At 32.0% G+C, this 19,727-nt stretch overlaps 1 protein-coding gene across 1 annotated transcript in view; it reads right to left on the bottom strand.

Moving 5' to 3' along the window:
* The window catches only part of LOC118200241 (protein SERAC1-like), a 134,785-nt gene that overhangs the window by 92,004 nt on the left and 23,054 nt on the right, over window positions 1-19,727 (bottom strand). The window contains exons 4-5 of the mRNA XM_035372179.2: window positions 13,348-13,491; window positions 1,332-1,450 (exon numbers count right to left, since the gene is read on the bottom strand). Coding sequence (XP_035228070.1) covers window positions 1,332-1,450; window positions 13,348-13,491 — 263 coding nt within the window. The remainder of the gene's footprint in view (window positions 1-1,331; window positions 1,451-13,347; window positions 13,492-19,727) is intronic.

The following is a 19,727-nucleotide window of genomic DNA, read 5'->3' as shown; positions in this document are numbered from 1 at the left end:
GATTCGAACCCAGTATGGCAGTCAGCATCAGTAATCACTATACAGGCTAGGAAGAAAGAGAAACCCACATCGAAATATAACCAAATTATTTATGCACAGCAGAAAGGGTTGCTTTGTTCTCTATGTTATTTTGCCTATTCAATCACCCAATTATTAATACATGTGAGACATGACAAGATAGCAATTGTAATGCATTCAAAATGCACCACTGAATTTGGCAAAATGAAGTTTGCCAAATTCATTAATATTTATTAATATATTTACTTTATTTTGCTAGTCTTCAACAAAGCTTGTAAAACTGCATACAATTTATGATTTTGTAATCATCTGCATAAAACATCTCCTTTCTCCAAAACTGTATTAAACTTTCTACATGCTGCAAATTATTTTCTTCAGCTCGCAGTGCATGAATAAAAGACAATATTTTCTTTCCTTGATAAAAAGTTAATTTAATAACACATGTAGGATTACCTAATTATAGCAAACACACAAAACTTGAATAGGCTGGCTTAATTCATGAACCAAACTGTGGTCTCATGGTGAGACTATAGGGTCAAACTATAGTTAATGCACTTCAGGTTCTGCAGCCAATACATTAATATCTTTCTCTGTGTAAATACTGGCTAGTTGGATGGATTCACCACACAATGCTTTGTCAGCATTCATTCTGAAATATGATACAGCAAAATATGACTTACGGTTAAATATATGTTGTTCACACAGATTTGAGCCTTCATTGCTGATTTGATTATTACTGCACAATTTGGCTGCAGCCTTGTTATCTAGACATGCCTAGATGATCCTCTGTGGCACTGTGCAGTGTATCAGGAAACATAGTGTGCATGACACTAATTTCTCCACCCATGTGGAATTGCATGCTCTTGCCAGATCTGATGGTAATTAACATGTAGTACCTGCATGACAGACTCACTTATCTTAGTACTCTCACTCAGAAAGAGATCAATATATTGCTTCCAGAATCAAAAGTGTGTTTTCAAATCTGTGACATAATCTTTGGTTTCTAAACAGCATACTGTGATTGAACCATTGAACCTACATGGCGACCAATACCTGTCACAAACGCAGGTCTAGGTTACCTAAGTCACAGATACAGAATGATGTCACCTCCAACTATAATCCTAATGAGATAGTGCTACAAGACTACAGCCTAAGGAGTGAGACTATTTTAGCTTGCTTATTAAAATTCTGTATTATTAGCCATGAGGTTATTCATAAAGATCACACTAAATTTAAGGCAAATCAGTTTTTCTTTTAGTATAAAAAGTTTCTGCAATTCTTATGAAATACAGTATATATTAAGCACAACCAACCTCCTCTAAATCCCTGAAGGAAGGTGAAAGGAAGAAGGATGTATTAACTTTAGGCATCCTAGCAAGGCCCACAGATGTACGTGAATCAGCTGCTTGAGAAATTATTGTATACTGCCAACCTGTAATTAATAGGAAAAATTGTATTTAAGTGATATAAAACAATTGAGGAAAAAATAATGAGAAATGAAATGGTAGCTATAAGACGATACTTTTCCATTATAGCAGTGAATTAATATGTAATAAAACAAATAGAAATAAATGCAAAGTCAAGTTACAGATATCTCCAAAGATTTGAACAAAGAAAGAATGAAAAGAATTTGCACTATAGCTTCATGAATGTGGGTTAACCGTAGATCATCACTGCAAAACAAACAAAATAACCTAAAAATAACAAAGGATCTTAAAAACCAAGAAAATCTAAAACAAGTTAATTTTCATAATTTGGATCACCCTACTGCAAAACAAATGCTTATTGTATGTAGATAAAAGCAATAATTTAAGCAAGTACTCATAAGATATGCAACTTACAGAAAATTCTAATTGTCTCAGACAAATTTACTATGAAGATGATTGTCCTAGTCCATCAAATGCTGAACTAACTCGGCCATTAAAAAAAAAAAAAAAAAAAAAAAAAACTGTTAATTATCATCAGGATCAACATTTAAGCATTTTTAGTTCATTTATTATTAAAACCTGGCCAATCAGTTCTAATTTTATTCCTTGTCATTTCTACCATCTCCTACAACAGCAATCACCATTGCTTCTGCTGCATTTAAACAGTTTATCGTCTCTTAATTTAAAATCTGATGGCATTATACCCTTACTCAATTCCATAATCTCTAATCACAATTCTGTACTTATGAAAAGTTTTTAAAAGGAATTCTTTTAAGATTTAATATCTTTAACAGCAGCACAAAACAAATTCATCGACTTCAGGTTATATGTTTTGGAATTTCACAATGTTTCCTTACTTCTTTAGTTCTGTACAGCAGTGATTTCTAAAGTGGAGTACACAAAATGATACCTAAGGGTAGAGCTCAAAATAATGCCAAAAATCCAGTAACCCCCCCAAAAAAACTTGTTGCCATAAACTTAAAATAATGAAAACTTAGTACCAGTAATTTCAGTGCCATTAATTTTTTACATGGTCTCTCAGCTGCATCATCTTCATCCATCTTATGCTTCAGACACTCTCTGGTTGCACTGCTAATGCATCTTGATGCTTTGCCTCTTTGCGGCTGAAAGTCTATTAGTAAAGGTTCATTCAGTTAATCATCATCAGGTCATTACGTATCATGTTATCTATACATGTTCTGATATCAGTCTTAATGAGATTCACTTAGCTAAAACCTCGTTCACAAAACGCTGGGGAAGATGGCAAAATTGTGACTATTGACAATAACTGGCAAAGAGGAAATCTTTCTTTATGTAAATTTAATTTAGAAAACCATTCATGTATTTTTGCATCCTGCCCTAAAACTTGGACATACTCATACCATTACCCGTAAAGATTTCAAGGTTAGCTCTTTAGAAGACTGGGTTTAAAATGATAGATATGCTTCAAGGTGAAAGTCACATTTTCATCCTTTCCATAACTTTTCAAATTGTCATGAGGCCGCATGAAAGTATCAAAGACAGCACCTGCTTTTATAACATCTACATCTCATCACAAAAAAGTTTTCTTAAGTGAAATTATTTTCTGTTCGCCTGAATAAAAAATCTGAGAATCGCCTGAATAAAAAATCAATATTTGTAAGCTGAATGTTCCTAAACTTCTCACTAATAGTAGTTGAATTGAAAAGTTATTGTTCATATATGCTTGGTTTAGATTCTCAGATTGCCCTATTCACATGATCCTCTATCTGCTTAAATTATGATCTATGCTTCAAAAATCAGATAAAGTTTCTTGAATATGGAAAAAAAATCTAGCAAGAAATCTTTTGGAAGTTAAGACAAACTGAAAGTTTTGCATTTGTTTCAACAAACCTCATATCGCAGCTTAACAGCTTAGCCTAGTTGCCTTAGGCTTTTTGGAGAATTAATATAAAATTTACACATTTTCTTAAAATCACCATCCAGTTCATCACTATATTTTGTGTCTTTTACTGAGTGCAACACACTTAAATTTCACTTGGGTGGGATACAGTGTTGTGTTACAAGCTCCTTTATGTCCTTTTTTCAACATGACAGATAGTACATTTTCTCTTCCAATTATGTTTGCAGCCCCATCTGTTCGAAGACCTACTTTCCAGCTTCTGACCAGCCAATTGATTCCTAGCTTTTGGAAATCATGACCTTTTCACAATAACTTAACGAAGAAGAGTCTCTAGGTACAGTCGAAAGGAACAACTCTTATAATACCTAACATATGTTATTAGTTTTTCTCTGTACATTTATCAGTTAATACATCGAAAAGAATCCAAGCATAACTACAATCTAAAATTTTTGCAATAACCTCCTTACAGAAAATAGGTGCAATATAAGAAATAAACCCCTGCAATGTCTGCCATTTTGATATTCACTGAGAGCAATGCCTACTTCAAATTTATTAAGTAGCTTAAATCTTTAAAATTAGAAAATGCTTTATTGTGCCTTGCAATGTAATAAGCTGTGCTAAATAGCTTTTCTTAAGTGCTGAAATAGTCTTTCTTTTCTTTTTTTCTTTTTTTTTTTTTTTTTTTTGTTTGGCACACTGCTAATGGTGTTGACTCTGGATATTCTACAATTATACCTTTGAACAAGCAACCTTTATAAATTTGTGATTGATTGTGTAAGTTGAATGTTCCTGATCTGAATAGCATATTGAAACCTTGCAGAACGTGCGAGTATTTATCTGCTATTTACAAATACTTTGCACACACTCTGCACCATTTTCATATAATAACCACTGAAATTCATCACACCACTTGTCTTTCGAGTTGCCTCTTGCTTTTGCCCTTTATAGCACCACGCAATCAATACTAGTATCACTTCCTTCAGGCTGTTCATTTCGTGCACTTAGCACAGGCTATTCAGAATGTTCATGACCACATTGCACAGAAGTCTAATGTGACAAATCTGTTTTCTTGACAAACAGCAAGAGACCTTTTTGATTTGAGGCCATGATCATTGGGAAGGGGGGAATTTGCATGAATCCACTAGCAAACATGTTTATCACAACTCCATCAGTGAAGTACCGTGTGGTACAATATTCACAACAACCATGCTGAAAATACCCTGCACATATACATTTCAACACTGATTTCATGCAGTAAAATAAACACCCATAATTTCAACAAATGATTAAGATCACAGGTTCTACAGTATTCGGTAAAATATTTTAGAAGTTCACAAAATACATCACAGCAATGTTTAATCAGCATTAATGACAAAATGAGCTTCTTTTTTATGTTTCCAACAAGCTAAGAAGTGACAATCTAAATGCACCTAGAAAATCTTACAGGCAAAACTTCAGCCATGAGCCCAGACCATTTTACATGGAGATGAACCCTAAATCATGTAATATAAAATTTTATTTTATATTTGGAAACAGAAAGCACAGCACAAGTACAAACAGAACGTAGCCTGTTAAAAATATCATGAAAATAAATGTGGGAAGTGTTAAACATGTATTTTTTATGTTATCACCTCCCACTCACCAGTACAAAATTTCTCATTCACTAATGGCAAGCTAGTGACTGTTGTTGTAAGCCCTTATGTCACTTGTCAGTTACAATCATATATCATGTGAGTGCAAGGTTCTCTCACTGGTTGGTCTATCTGGTTTCACTAGCATCTGGAGAGCTTAACGTCATAAATGCACATGCTTTTAAAGCACATATTACATTATATGGGGGTACAAAATTTATAATCAATTTTGTCCTGGGGGAATGCAGTCAAAAACATTTGAATATCACTGCTTCACATCATCAACTCCCAAATCCTTTTTTCAGAAACCTTTTATTGTAAAGACATATAGCAGCATATATAACAGTTTGGCCAAGTGACTGAAATAAGAAAATTGTACTGGGTGCAAGAACAAGCATCTAATTTTTATATTTTTAGTTAAAACACTTTTCAGGTCCCAGATGAATTGGAGTATTTCCCAGTAAACATTACAGCCTTAATTTCACTGCTACACTTTTTTTACGGTTGCACTTTGTTATCCTGTAAATCTGACATGGTGCTTTTGTATAAAATACACAGCAAACCAGGCACTTCTCAAATTATAATAATAAATTGAAAGGTTATCTATTATGTTTTTAACTGGTTACAACAACTGAAGTCTAAACATAATAAATAATGTAAATGTTAATACATAAATTTCCATCTCATATCAAGTAGATTCAAACACAAAAGTAACCAACCTTTAGACAAATCCAATTTTTAACAAATAGTCCAATTCATAACTCTAAAAAATCTGATCACGAAATGTTATATTTTGTGAAATACATGAAAGAAAACCAAATCTAAAATGAATTTCTGCAGTAAAATGATTAAAGATTCAGAATACACAAGAAGAACATCCTTTCATTTAGAAATTATATATTTTTCCTCGCTTGTTGCTCTGTTAACATCTTACTACTTATATATATATTTATCAAATATATCGTATTAAAGATGTTAAAAAAAGGGGTGCACAGATGTAACTCATAAGAATGAAGTACAGACCGAGCCAAATTAGCTGCACCTGCAGAAAAATTCCTTTGCAGCAATAAAAGAAAGCTTTTAACTAGCTAAAATGAGTGCCACTATCTTAAACAGCAAGTTCTGTCACATTGTGATCATGTATGCAAGTCATTTACCTGGATTACGAACTTGTGCAATGTCTATGATACTTAATGAATTTCCAAAAACGTGATTAATTCATGAGTCTTCTTCATCCGCATATAATTAGAAAGAGAAGTATACATTTAAGATGTTCCATCTAATTTCTCAGTATTAGTAGTGTGCCCACAAGTGCCATGCATCTGAATGCGATTCGTTTTGCTGGTTTCTTAAAGTTATCACACCTCTTCTGTGCTGCTGGCTTTTCAAGAGGAAAAACTACAAAAGAAAGCCAAACAAATTTTGCAAACTTAATGTTCTTCTGTATTCATTTTTTTTTTTTTTTTTTTTTTTTTTTGGTCTGTCCATATAAATGACCATTCAAATTTTTGTCATAACTTTAGGATAAGTAAGACAGTTATAATTTCACCCTGTCTTGTTTATGACGGCATTACTCTACTGCTCAATTTTATTTCCAATAACTTGTAAATTTTGTGTAATTATAAATGAATACTAGATGAAAGGTATCTAAAATGAGAAGGAAAAACATTCAAAATTATTTCTTCAGATAGAGGAGAATTTAGATGCCCTGTTTCCGATTCTAATAAAGCGTCATCTACTACAAAATAGCTAACAGTTTGAGAAATGGTGCAGTGCAAAAGACATTTCTGGAAAAAAAAAAAAAAAAAATTGAGTATCTTCCCAAATTTTTTACAAGATAAAACTTTATCATTCTATGTTCACAAATGTCTTGAAATAGAAAACTGGAATCTTTCGAGAGAAAAGTAATTACATAATTCATTAGCTTGGGAAGCATTTCATTTGAAACATTTTGCTTCAGTTACATACACAGCTGAAATGATATTGATAAGAGTTGTAGTGGCTATACATTAAAAATTCTTTCTTAACAGAAACATGCCTCATACTTTTGACAAAAATTAAAAAGGCGACTTTAAGGGGCTATTTTACAAAGTAAGGTTATAATTTTGTTTTACTTTTTCTTTCTTTCTTTTTTTTACTTTACATATGCAATGTGATGATTTAAATGTTGGAAGCAATCATGGCCAATTATGTAAGAAATTTTACGTGGAAATATATTTTAATTGCCAAAGAGGGCGTAAATCTTTCATGATGTATATATACTTCTTGTTCTTGGATCTGGCATCCGCCAGTTGAATGTGTGTTAGATTTGAATAAACTTGGCGGTTTAGAAACCTGATTTGTAGTGTTCATGTATTTGAAGTTATGTGTGATTCGAATTAGTGTTTTTTTTAACTATAATATCATGCAATTCTTCACAGTTAATATAATATTTTAGACTTTTGGTGCCCAACAGTTGTGCACGAACAATTTTTTATTTAGAATGCGGTGTTTTTCGTGTTACTGAAAAATTATTCCTTTGCACTGAACGTGGCGGGATTAACGTTCGGAATACGTGTGAATGTGTTTCACCAGGAAAGTGATTTACCAAATTTGGATTATACCATTTGAAGCCTGCACCAGGTAAAAGAATAAAAATTACTTTTGTTGTTATTATGGCAGACGATATTATTAAACTGAAATCTGCTAGGAAAGTCCTGAGAGGCAAGCTATTTCTAGAATAATAAATGTTGTAGAACCTGAAATAAAAAAAGACATTTTGGATAAGAATATGGTAGAAGAAAATGTGTTTTTACTTACTTCTAAACAGTCTGTGCTAAAAGAAATTAATGAAAAAAATATTGGATTGTTTTAAAGGGGATTAGTCTGAAATTGAGAAAGAATGTAATACTGTGTTAGAGTATGATGAAAAAATAAGTTTATGTATTTTTAGGGCTAAAGAGAAAATTTAAATTCTCAGATAGTGAGCATTGAAAGTGAATCGCCTGGTAACCATACTGCTGCCGTAAAGGTCAAAAACAAAACTAACATTCGATTACCTAAAATTTCAATTCCTAAATATTATGGTGATCCTAGTTTATTTTTGGAATTTTATAATTCCTTTGAAAATGCTATTGGTAATAATAATAAGTTAACAAAGGTCGAGAAGTTTACCTGTCTTAAATCCTTACTCGCAGGACCTGCTTTAAGTGCAGTATCCGGGTTTGCACTATCTAATAAAAATTATGACGCTTCTATAAGTTTAATTAAAGAAAGATTTGGATGACTAGATTTGGTAATATCTTCGCACATGAATAAACTCTTGAATCTTGAACCGGTTAGAAGTTCGTCCAATGTGAAAGCACTAAGAACACTATACGATTCCTGTGAAATCAATATAAGAACCTTAAATTCATTGGGTATTGTGTCAGAAGTTTACGGAACCCTTTTAGGACCTGTTATTTTAAAACTTTTACCAGACGATATGAATCTGGAGTTTAATAGAAAAAGAAACTCTAAACACCAATATAGCCTAACAGAACTTCTCGAATTCATTAGATTGAAAGTTGAGAGTCGGGAAGCTTCTAATTTAATAATAAACTCAAAGAAAAGAGACACAAATTACGGTGTTAAACAGAATAAAAATAATTACTTAGAAGGGGCAAGTGTTCCTACTGCTTCAGCGTTAGCTACAGTGACTAAGCTGTATTGTTTCTATTGTAATCAAAATACCCATGATGTAGGAAAATGTGAGAAAACAAATGAGCAAAAAAGAGCGATATTAAAATACCATGGACGTTGTTATAGATGTTTTAAGAGAGGTCATGTAGCTTCCAGATGTAAAATGAAACTTCAACCTTGTGAGTTGTGTAATGGTTTAAATCATAATAAGCTATTTTGTAGAAAAATTGTTCCTGAAGTGGAAGCAGTTTCAGATGTTAAACAGAAAGTAGTTACAGTATCAGATTCTAAGCAGAATGTAGTTGCATCCCTGTCGTTTAACTCTGAAACTGCTGATAAAGGTGTATATTTACAAACTTGCACTGTTAACACTTCAGATACAGATAATACTAGAAGCCAAATAGTAAAAATCTTAATTGATGGTGGATCACAGAGGTCATTTATTAGATCTGATTTGGCTAAAGAACTAAAATTAAGGACTTTAAGGAAAGAAAGGTTATATATTTATTCATTTGGGTATAGCCAAGGTAGACTAATAGAATATAATGTTGTTCAAATTACCCTGAAAAGTATGCATTTCCCTAATGACTCAATCACTATTGAAGCTCTTGTTACAGATACAATTTCTGGAGCAATCATAAAAATTCCCTCCAAAAACATTTTAGAAATATTAAAATCAGAAAATCTAAAATTAGCCGATAATGGTGAAGCAGCTGAAATAAAAATATTGTTAGGATCTGATTCATGTTGGGAAGTGCAAACAGGCGAAAAGAGAAGAGTAACTAATAAATTATTTGCGGTGTCTTCTATATTTGGTTGGTCCTTAGTTGGATCTTTAGAAGGTGATCAGTCTAGTGCCTGTATTTTTACAACTGGTGCTTCTCATTGCTTGAAGGAAGATAATAATTCAGTTAATGACTGTTTGCGAAGGTTTTGGACTCTGGACCATTTGGGATTAGAGGAGAACGAGAATCCTGACGATAAATCAGTCATTGAGAAATTTGAAAAAGAATTGCATTTTACTAATGGTAAATATGTAGCTCGTTTGTTATGGAAATCACATCATGCAAACTTGGGTAATAATTTAGAAAATTCCAAGCGACGTCTAGTATCTTTGGTTAATATACTAAAAAGTGATGAATGGCTTAGGGCGAATTATGATAGCATAATAAACGAACAGTTAAAAAATGAAATAATTGAAGAGTGCAAAATTGAAAATTGTGATAGTAGTAAAATGTATTACATGCCACATTCTCCAGTTGTAAGAAAAAATGTATCAAAAACTAAAGTCCGTATCGTGTTTGACGCATCTTCGAAGTGTAATGGGGTATCCCTGAACAATTGTTTGATGCCTGACCCAAATTTGAATCCTGGTTTGGACTTGATATTGCGGTTCAGACAATACAAACATGCGTTCTCAGCAGACATTGAAAAGGCCTTTCTCCAGATTGGAATCTCGGAAATTGATAGAGATGTATTACGGTTTTTATACTTTGATAATAATTACAATTTGAAACATTATAGAATGACTCGCGTTCCTTTCGGTGTATCATGTAGCCCTTTCATTCTGGCCTGCACTATAAAAAAGCATATAATGAAAATAGATCCAGATAGATAATCCAGATAAATAGATAAATAGATCCAGATAGAAAATCCAGATATTTTTGAGATGTTGAACTGTTCGATCTACGTAGATGATGCTTTCTATGGTTCAGATTCTGTGGAACAGGCTTTTAAGTTAAGTACTGGAGCCTATTGCATGCTTAAAGATGCCGGAATGAATTTGCATCAGTTTAATACAAATTCCGAGAAACTAAAGAAACTTTGGGATGATTGTGGAATAATTAAATCAGAAAATGAACTAAATAGTTCTTTAAAAGTATTAGGGCTTAACTGGTGTATGAGTAAAGATGTAATTTCCTTGAACATAGACAACTTGTGCGAAACATTAAATAATTGTCGAAAAACCACAAAAAGAAATATATTAAAGGTGACTGCTACTATTTTCGATCCAGTAGGTTTTTTGGCGCCATTTGTATTACGTGCAAAATTGATAATGCAAAACATTTGGCAGTTGGGTTTAGAATTTGACGATGAAGTTCCAACTGAATGTAAGCAGTTATGGTTCGAGTGGAGCGGTGAAATTGAAAAGTTAAAGAAATTTGAAATTGCTCAAGAATATTTCCCCGGCAAATTGAATCAAAATAAGGATATCGAACTTCATTTATTTTGTGACGCATCTATTAAAGCGTATGGTTCAGTTGCATATTTTAGGTCAGTTGAAGAAGGACAGGTAGCATTCATTATGGCAAAATCTAGAATTGCGCCAATAAAACAAAATCTCACACTTCCAAGGTTAGAGCTGCTAGGAGCATTAACATCAGCAAGACTTGCTAAACATTTAAAAGAGCTGTTTTCAATTCATGAAGAAAATATTTATCTGTGGACTGACAGTATGATAGTAGTTCACTGGATTCATAGTGCTCCTGAATGATGGAAAATGTTTATAAAAAATCGAGTATCTGAAATACAATCATTAACTTGCCCAAATAACTGGAGACACTGTAATGGGAAGTCCAATCCAGCGGACATTTTATCTCGAGGATGTTCAGCTGAATATTTGTTGTCTTCAAGATCATGGCAGTCTGGGCCAGATTGGTTAGTTGAATCAGTGAGTGCTTGGCCTAGTAAATTTATCATGACAACGGAGTTTTTTGATGCTGTATTAGAGCGCAAAAAGTGTATAAATGATACGACAATACTACCGTCTATTGCAGAAAAATCTAATTCTCTGCTGAATCTTGAAAATTATAGTAAATTAATTAGAGCTATTAGAGTAACTGCATGGATATTTAGGTTTATTCACAATCTGAAAAATAAAACTGACAAGAAAACTGGACCCTTGATAGCAGAACTTTTTGCCGCAGAATTATATTTGATAAAAAAAAGTTCAATATGAACATTTTTCTGATGAAATTAATAGTCTAAAGTCGGGACAGTTGATTTCAAAAAGCTCAAACATTTATGAACTAAATCCTTTTCTAAGTGAGGAAAGAGTTAGTAGGAGGAAGACTACAAAAATCAACTTTAAGTTTTCATGAAAAGCATCCTATAATTATTCCTTTAAAAACTCATTTTACAGATTTTCTAGTAAGTGATGCACATGAATGAGTTCTTCATACAGGTGTAGCTAGTACTCTCATGTTCCTCCGTGAAAAGTACTGGATAATTAGATCCAGACAAAATGTGAAACGTGTTGTAAGAAACTGTGTACTGTGTCAGCGTTATAATTCCTGACCAATGCGACAAGTCATAGCACCATTACCTCTATCAAAATTTAGAGTGCTAAGAGTATTAATATTGTATGATAGTATACTTCTTCCTGAAAATGTAATCGTAATGCTACTAATGTTGTATCTTTTTTATTTAATTGCTATTTAAAGCACTGTATATTTAATATTTAAAGAAATGTATATATTAGAAAATTTTAAGGTTGTAGAAATGTATAAGTGTATTTAAAATTTTAATTTAATTCTGGAAAAAAACAAAAAGACAGGTTTCTTGTAATAATTCTAGTATTTTAGTTGAATTATGATAATCTTGATTTTGAAATAATTTGTTTAATATTATCTTGAGTCATATAAATTCTTGATTTAAATCCTGATGCTTGAACAGGAATGTTATGACAATAATTCTTGATGAAATTTATTTGAAAATTTACTTGATATTCTTGAAACATATGGTAAGTTTTACATGTTCTTGATATTTCTGTGACGATTCTTTATTACAAAACTTGAATTTGTATTGAAATGCATAATGATTCTTGAAAACAATTCTTGAAAATGTTCATGTAACACTGATAATCTTGATTGTTCTGAACTACAGTTCAGCCGGGCCCAGTGTGTAAGAAATTTTATGTGGAAATATATTTTAATCGCCAAAGAGGGCGTAAATCTTTCATGATGTATATATACTTCTTGTTCTTGGATCTGGCATCCGGCAGTTGAATGTGTGTTCGACTTGAATAAACTTGGCAGTTTAGAAACCTGATTTGTAGTGTTCATGTATTTTGATGTTATGTGTGATTCGAATTAGTGTTTTTTTGAACTAAGATATCATGCAATTCTTGACAGTTAATATAATATTTTATAAATTGAGTAACTCCTTTATTGTTGGTAGCATATTTTTAATACAACCACAGATAACCTGGCACAAAAAGCATGCCTTTTAAACAGTTACATTGATACTTTTACTCTTTTGGAGATACCTGAAGAAAAAAGGAGTAGCAGCAGACAGCATGCAGCATACTTGCAAACATGGGAAGGAATGTGTAGTTTCCAAATGAAGTATTTAGTAAAGTTATGGTTCTACTTTTTCTTAGTGGACAATTCTTAGTTTCAGTTCGTAAATTTTAATAATATGACTGGTTGAAGTATTATATGAGAGGATTAATTTTGACACTACGCAGTTAAAGAGCAATTTATTACAAGCAGTTAATATTTTTATGATTGAAAAGGGAAAATAACCAAACTAAACGGAAGAGTTAATAAGCTGTTGCAAATAAAAACTAGAAGGTTGTTTTACATATCTTTATCATACACACATATATAGATATAAAACACAAATGCATAAAATTTGAAACTAAAAGATGAAAAACTGAATTTCATTTGTTGCTTGGATGTGTATCTAAAATTATAAAATCAGAGTGCATTAGTTTAAAAGTACATACTTTCTAATTTAGGTAATTCAGACAATGCCTTTATGGCCTGATGTCGAACTTCACGATCTTTGCATTTAGATAGCATCAACAGTTTCCAATATGATGGAATATTCTTCTGCGACAAGTACCATGTTGTATCATAAAACTCATGACCTATTAAAATAAAATCACATTAAATGCACTTTACACTTCTATTAGGCATGTATCCTCTCAGCATATCAATTAAGAGAGTTATTTAAATTCAGTCAGTATGAAAAACTATTCTTTTGTGGTTATCAAATTCACACCCCAACAGATCATTAAAAAAGATATAAAGTTTTGTTTTTACTTTCACATACTTCAACTTCAGCAGGAAACAAATGCAGTACAAAGTCCGAGATCCAGATTCATCGGGACTTTGGGATATCTGGATTTTTCCAGACATTAGATCATCAGTTTAAATCTAGTAAGATGGCATGTAGAAATTATAAAAAAATATGAAATTGTGAATTATGAAATAGTAAAGCATTTATAATCTAAAAGGTATAAAAATTTTACAAAAAAAAAGCTTAATATTAATTTCTTGGCTTTATTAAACATTTTTTTTTTCAATGTAAGTTTGTTCAAGTTGCTTCGTTTTTTTAAGTTAATACTTTCTCTTCAATTCTATAAAGAGACATAATTTCTTGTTCAGTTACAAGTTCCACTGTTCAAGTCCTGTAACTGCTATGTCAAGAATTCCGACTAACTTGTCAATCGAAATTTTTTCGTTTTTAATCCCTACCACCTTCTTCACGATTGGTAGTGGTATTTTCTGGATCTAGAACCATACTACAGATTTTGCCATCCGTTAATTGACCGATGACTGGGGCATTGTCATCGCAATGAAAAACTTATGTGATATCATCTTCATTTATTACCACTTCTCTACATTTCTTTACTAAATTCATTAATCGGAAAATTTCACCTTTGATTGGCGACATCTGAAAAACCTTCTAATTTGCGGCTATAATCTTCATGAAATATAGTAGCTGGCCATAAATTATGCCAAGTATTTTTTTAATGTATCTTCAGACTTATCCTCCCATGATCTTGTGATGCTCCACATAGCAGATTTTGTGTTATGATATTTCAAAAAATTTTGTATAGTCTTGCCATTACTTGAGAAGTTTGCCATGGATTTTAAAAATGCTACCCATATTTGCATTTCAGCTCACGCACTATTCCGATATCCATAGGCTGAATGACATACATACAATTTGGAGGAAAGAATATTACACATACATTATCTTTCACTAAATCTTTAAGCAATATATGATCCAAACACTTGTATACAATAAGGACAATTTTTGCACCATCAGGTAAACCAACCGAATTAAAATTATCCTGAGCATCAGGTATGAAATGATTTTCAAACCAATCATTCATTAATGCTTTTGTCAGCCATGCTCTTTTATCTGCACAATATATAACAGGGAAAATCTTTATTCCTTTAAATGCTAGATGTCACACATTTTTTCCAATTACCAAAAGTTCATACCTATGTATTCTTTCAGCATTTGCGTATGCTAAAATTGTTAGTCTCGCTTTCGAATCAATGACACCAGTTGGAGCCTTTTTTTGTAGAGGCTGCCAAGTTATTTCACAATACATATTGCCAGAAAAGACCAGCTTCATCAGCATTGTAAATTTGTTCTGCAGATAACTTTTCACTATTAAAGAGTTTGATTAACTCCCGCAAATAGTTCAGCATCTTCAATACCAGCTGAAACATTTTCACCTGAAATTTTTAATTGCCTTTACTGTGGCAATTTTTTAATTCGGTCAACCAACCTGTTGCACTCAGTTTCTAAGCTCATTTTCTCATGAAATACTTTGGCTTGAGCCATTAGCATTGGACCCGTCAATGGTACGTCCTCGCTGCAACGCTCCTTGACCTATTCAATCATCACTTCGTCATGATCGTCACTTTTAGCATAATGAATAATTTTTCTGTTATTCATTACAAGTGGGATGTCGGAATCCACAAAAGCTTTTGTAAGTTCCTTTTTCTGTTATGTCAAATACAGGTGACTTCCCAATGCCATATGCCTCTCATAATTTTGAGACAGATACACCTTTATCCATTTTTTGCCGCAGTTCCACTTTTTGTTTAATGGACACCAAAACATGCTTTCACTTTGTAGATCCTGTTGCAGCTCCAGAAATAGAAACTCTTTCCAGACATCAAAAGTTTAAATTTTAATTTTCATAAATTTGCTGTAATAATAGCAGCCTCCAAAAATAATAAGCTGGATCAAATCAGAAAGTCAGGGAACAGCGCAATCTGCTATATTAGCCGAAATTCCTTGGAATCTTATTGGTAATGGTAATGGTAATTATTTTGGCGCACAACCTGGACAGGTTATTAGTACCAGACACACGATAGTTAAAAACAAGTTACAGTCACATCTACACATAAATTCTAAGCAATCGCAAGTTTAAAACAAGAACAGACTTATAAAATAAAAAGAAGCAATAAAAATGGTGAAAGTTAAGATGAAGTAACTCCTGAATTGTGTAATGATGTAAGATGTGACGCATGTATGAAATCATAAAATATGATATACAATAAAATTTATAGCACTAAAATCCAAATACTCATCAAAAGAAAATCAAATTAAATAACAAAAACCACTCTCCTTGAGGTACTGAAATAAATTAGCATTGGCCGCTTTCCTGATTACACAGTCAAGAGGCAAGTCAGAGTTGTTAAAATACTCCATTCTAAGTGAATTAACCCTCTGAGTGGCAAGGCTTTTTCTGGAAAACCACATTAAAAATAATTGTGTATACTCAATTGGTCTTTTGCAAAAATGGCAAGTATTTTGATTGAAACTACTTGGAAAGTGGGCACCCCCACATGTGAAAAAAAATTAAGGTAATTCTCCCCTCTCTTGAATTTAGTGAGCAAAATTAGTTTTTCTACCTAGGGTATCTTTGGAACATGCGTGGTTGCCAGAATTATATTTTAGCTTGTATTTGGCTATTTTGATTCTAACATCTATGCTATATATTACTTGTAGCTTAATCAGGATATGTGCCAAATGTAGAAATATAGTCAATATGCATCAATAGAAACTATGTAATATGTTTTGAGTTTCTTTAAGAAACTGCTTCGATACTGCTAAAAAATTAATCTTGTATTCTTTAGACATTTTCTATGAAAATACTTTTAAATATCAAAGTCATTTTTATTCAAATTTTAGTCAAAGAAAATATGTAAGAATATTTTCCCCTTGCATTCCTGTTCTTGGAATATATATTATGCACAACTTTTTTAATATGATGTTTTTAATTTAATTTTCAAATATTTTAAGTTTATTTCAGATTAAACTATTAGATTTAAATAATTCTTTATATTGCATTGTAAATTTATTATTAGTTAATTATTTATCATGTCGTTTTCAATAACAATTTAAGAAATTATTTTGGGTAACAATTTTTATTATTAATAATTAAGAAAACGGAGTGAGATAAATTCTAATATTGATATCTGCTGGCAAATATGTTCATTGGCAATTTAAGAATAGCTGAACTTGTTCACTGACTTCCCCCTTAGCAAACAATTCTTATAAAAGTTCTATCAGTGAACAAGTAATGTTATATGCTGTACGTCAAGGCTACATTCTTAATTAAATGAAATATTGTTTTGGCCCAAATACAAGGTAGCTTCACATATATGAATGACCTTACTATTTTTAATTCCTTGCGCGAAGTAGAGAAAATATTGTATTCATCAGAAATTTCAATTTTCAGGTTTCATAGGAAATATCCATTTTGATTAGTTCCGATGTGACGTCAATACTTACGTATGTCGCATAACTTAAAAAAAACGATTCGACACAAAGTGCTGGAACTTTATACATATTTGGGAGTTATGACTAGTTTCGGCATGACATGTGCATGTACGTATGTATGAATGCATTTCGCATAACTCAAAAATGATTATTCGTAGAATGTTCAAACTTTCTACATGGGACTGCTATAATATCTAGTTGTGCACCTAGCTTATTAATGTGAGCTTGTTTTAGTATTGGAGAAGAAAGATACCAGGATGCTGAAACAACAAAATTTGGATTAATTACAAAGGAATAAACTGGCAGTTCTAGCTTCATTAATCGTTCCCATTATGCTATTTGTAATTATTCAATTCACAGTGGATTACAGTTTTAAAAAATTGTTAATGCATTTGAAATTACCAGACAAGGCATTTTCTATGCTCTTCAAGCATAAAGATAATTAAATGTATTTTAAAAACTGAGTTTGTAATCAAGCTTCACTGTCTAGGAAGCTTGTAATTAAATTTGAGATAGAATATAGCTTGCAACTATATTATATAAGTTATATTCTTTCTTAAAAAAAATAATATTTCTTTTGTTCACCTATTAAAAATACTAATCAGCAGCATGTGTGCTTTTGAAAATATCCCTAAATGCAACATAAATACAAGGCAGATTTCTTTAGGGAATCTTTTACAAAGACATTTTCCCACTTATCTGGAAAAAGTTTTGCTAAATTAACCAGAAACTCTAAATTTACAAAGGCGATTTTATGAGAAAACAGATCATGTAAGTTAATTACGTGTAAGTTAATGTACATTGGACTAATAATTAGCAAGTTGCTCATGAGTAGAAAATGGCAATCTTGGATAAAATGAAAACCGAAACGATAAAGAAAATTCTTCAATAAAGCATCTACACATATTGCAAATTTATATAAAAAAAAGTGTTTTTTATTTTGCTAGTTTATTTGTGAAACTATCAGAGAAATAATCTTACTTTATCTTGTTGGACTTGGAAAATGTTTTTATCTGTTATTATCTATCACACATTAAATATTTTGAACATGGATCCATTTTAAGCTGTTGAAAATATTATTTGTGTTCGAGCTTAGTGTGTAAAAATGTTTGTGCGCTGTGTTCATTCATAAGTATATGTATTTCACATGGACTTTGATTTTGCACTTCCCAGTTTTTAGCAAATAACATAAAATTAGCATTTCATGGAAAAAAAAAAAATTGTTTATCTTTAAGTTAAACAACAAAGGTATTGGAACTTTTATTAATTTGCAAAAAGTACTTGGCAAAAAGCTGGATTTTGAATTTGAAATGTTTTTGCTAATTTGGTAAGTAAATTAATATAATGTCGTATACAGTCAAAAGTCGTTAATCCGGACACCCATAATCTGGAATCATCTATAATCTGGACCTCAAAGCTACAAACTTTCTGCGCATGCGTCAACGTCACGTAATACCTTCACGAAAGCGCATAATACGTTTACGCATGCGTGTTTAATGTATAACGGATGGTATAAGCTAAGCTAAAATTATCTAATTATCTATTTCAGTATTATTAACCAGATTGTTTTATTAACCAGATTGCGTTGTTCCTTAATCTTCGAATTGGATCCGGCTTATTATTTTTTGCAGACCGTTAGAGCAATTTTATAAAAGTAAGGTTGAAACTTTCGATTATGTCAAATAGAATTTCCGATGCTGGATCTACAAAGGGAAAGCATGTTTCGATGTCCAACAAAAAGTGGAATTGCTGCAAAAAAATGGATAAAGGCTCCTTTGTTTCTCTAACCATTCTGAAATCTGTTTATCAATTTCACGCTGCTCTGCGGGGGGGGGGGGGTATATCGCGGCATGGTATGAACTGGAAGTTGATCTGTCAGCACTATCCTTATCTTCAGGGCAGATGTTTTTATTTTATTCAGCTTATAATTCCTTACTAAATGTAGTATTTCATCTCGATGTACTCCGTCTTTGATATGATTTAAATCAAATTCCTCATCATTATAAATATCACGAATACAAATCAAATTGTTTTCTGGTTGCAATTTTCTAATTTCGACTATGCGTAATGTATGCTTTAGGCATGCGCGCGTTGAAAGAAATGTTTAATAAAGTAAACAAATAAATATTAAGCTTTTTTTTTGTAAATTTTGATACCCTTTAGATCATAATTGCTCTTTATTTCATAAATTACAGTTTCATATTTATAATTTTATAATTTCTGCATGCCATCTTACCAGATTTAAACTGATGATCTATAATCCGGAATCGCCGAAGTCCCAATGAGTCCGGATTAAAGACGACTTTTGACTGTACTACTTAGTTAATTATGTTTTCATTGGAAACCATTTAAGGACATACACTCACGTTTGTGAAAATTGCAACACCAAGAAGGAATCGTCATAATTGAATGCAATTTAATACACAGTTGAGTGGTAGTGGTACAAATAAATGATTAAATGTTCAAAGCAAACAAACAAGAACAAGAGATCAGAATCAGTATTTTGTGTGGCCACCACGTGCCGCAATAAGTGCTGCTACACGACGTGGCATGGAGTCAAACAAAGTTTGA

The sequence above is a fragment of the Stegodyphus dumicola genome, chromosome X2, assembly GCF_044657685.1.
Source record: "Stegodyphus dumicola isolate Sdum_Otavi_A_Nest chromosome X2, ASM4465768v1".
In the NCBI taxonomy this organism is placed as follows: Eukaryota; Metazoa; Arthropoda; class Arachnida; order Araneae; family Eresidae; genus Stegodyphus; species Stegodyphus dumicola.
This window is presented reverse-complemented; position numbering and strand designations above follow the sequence as displayed.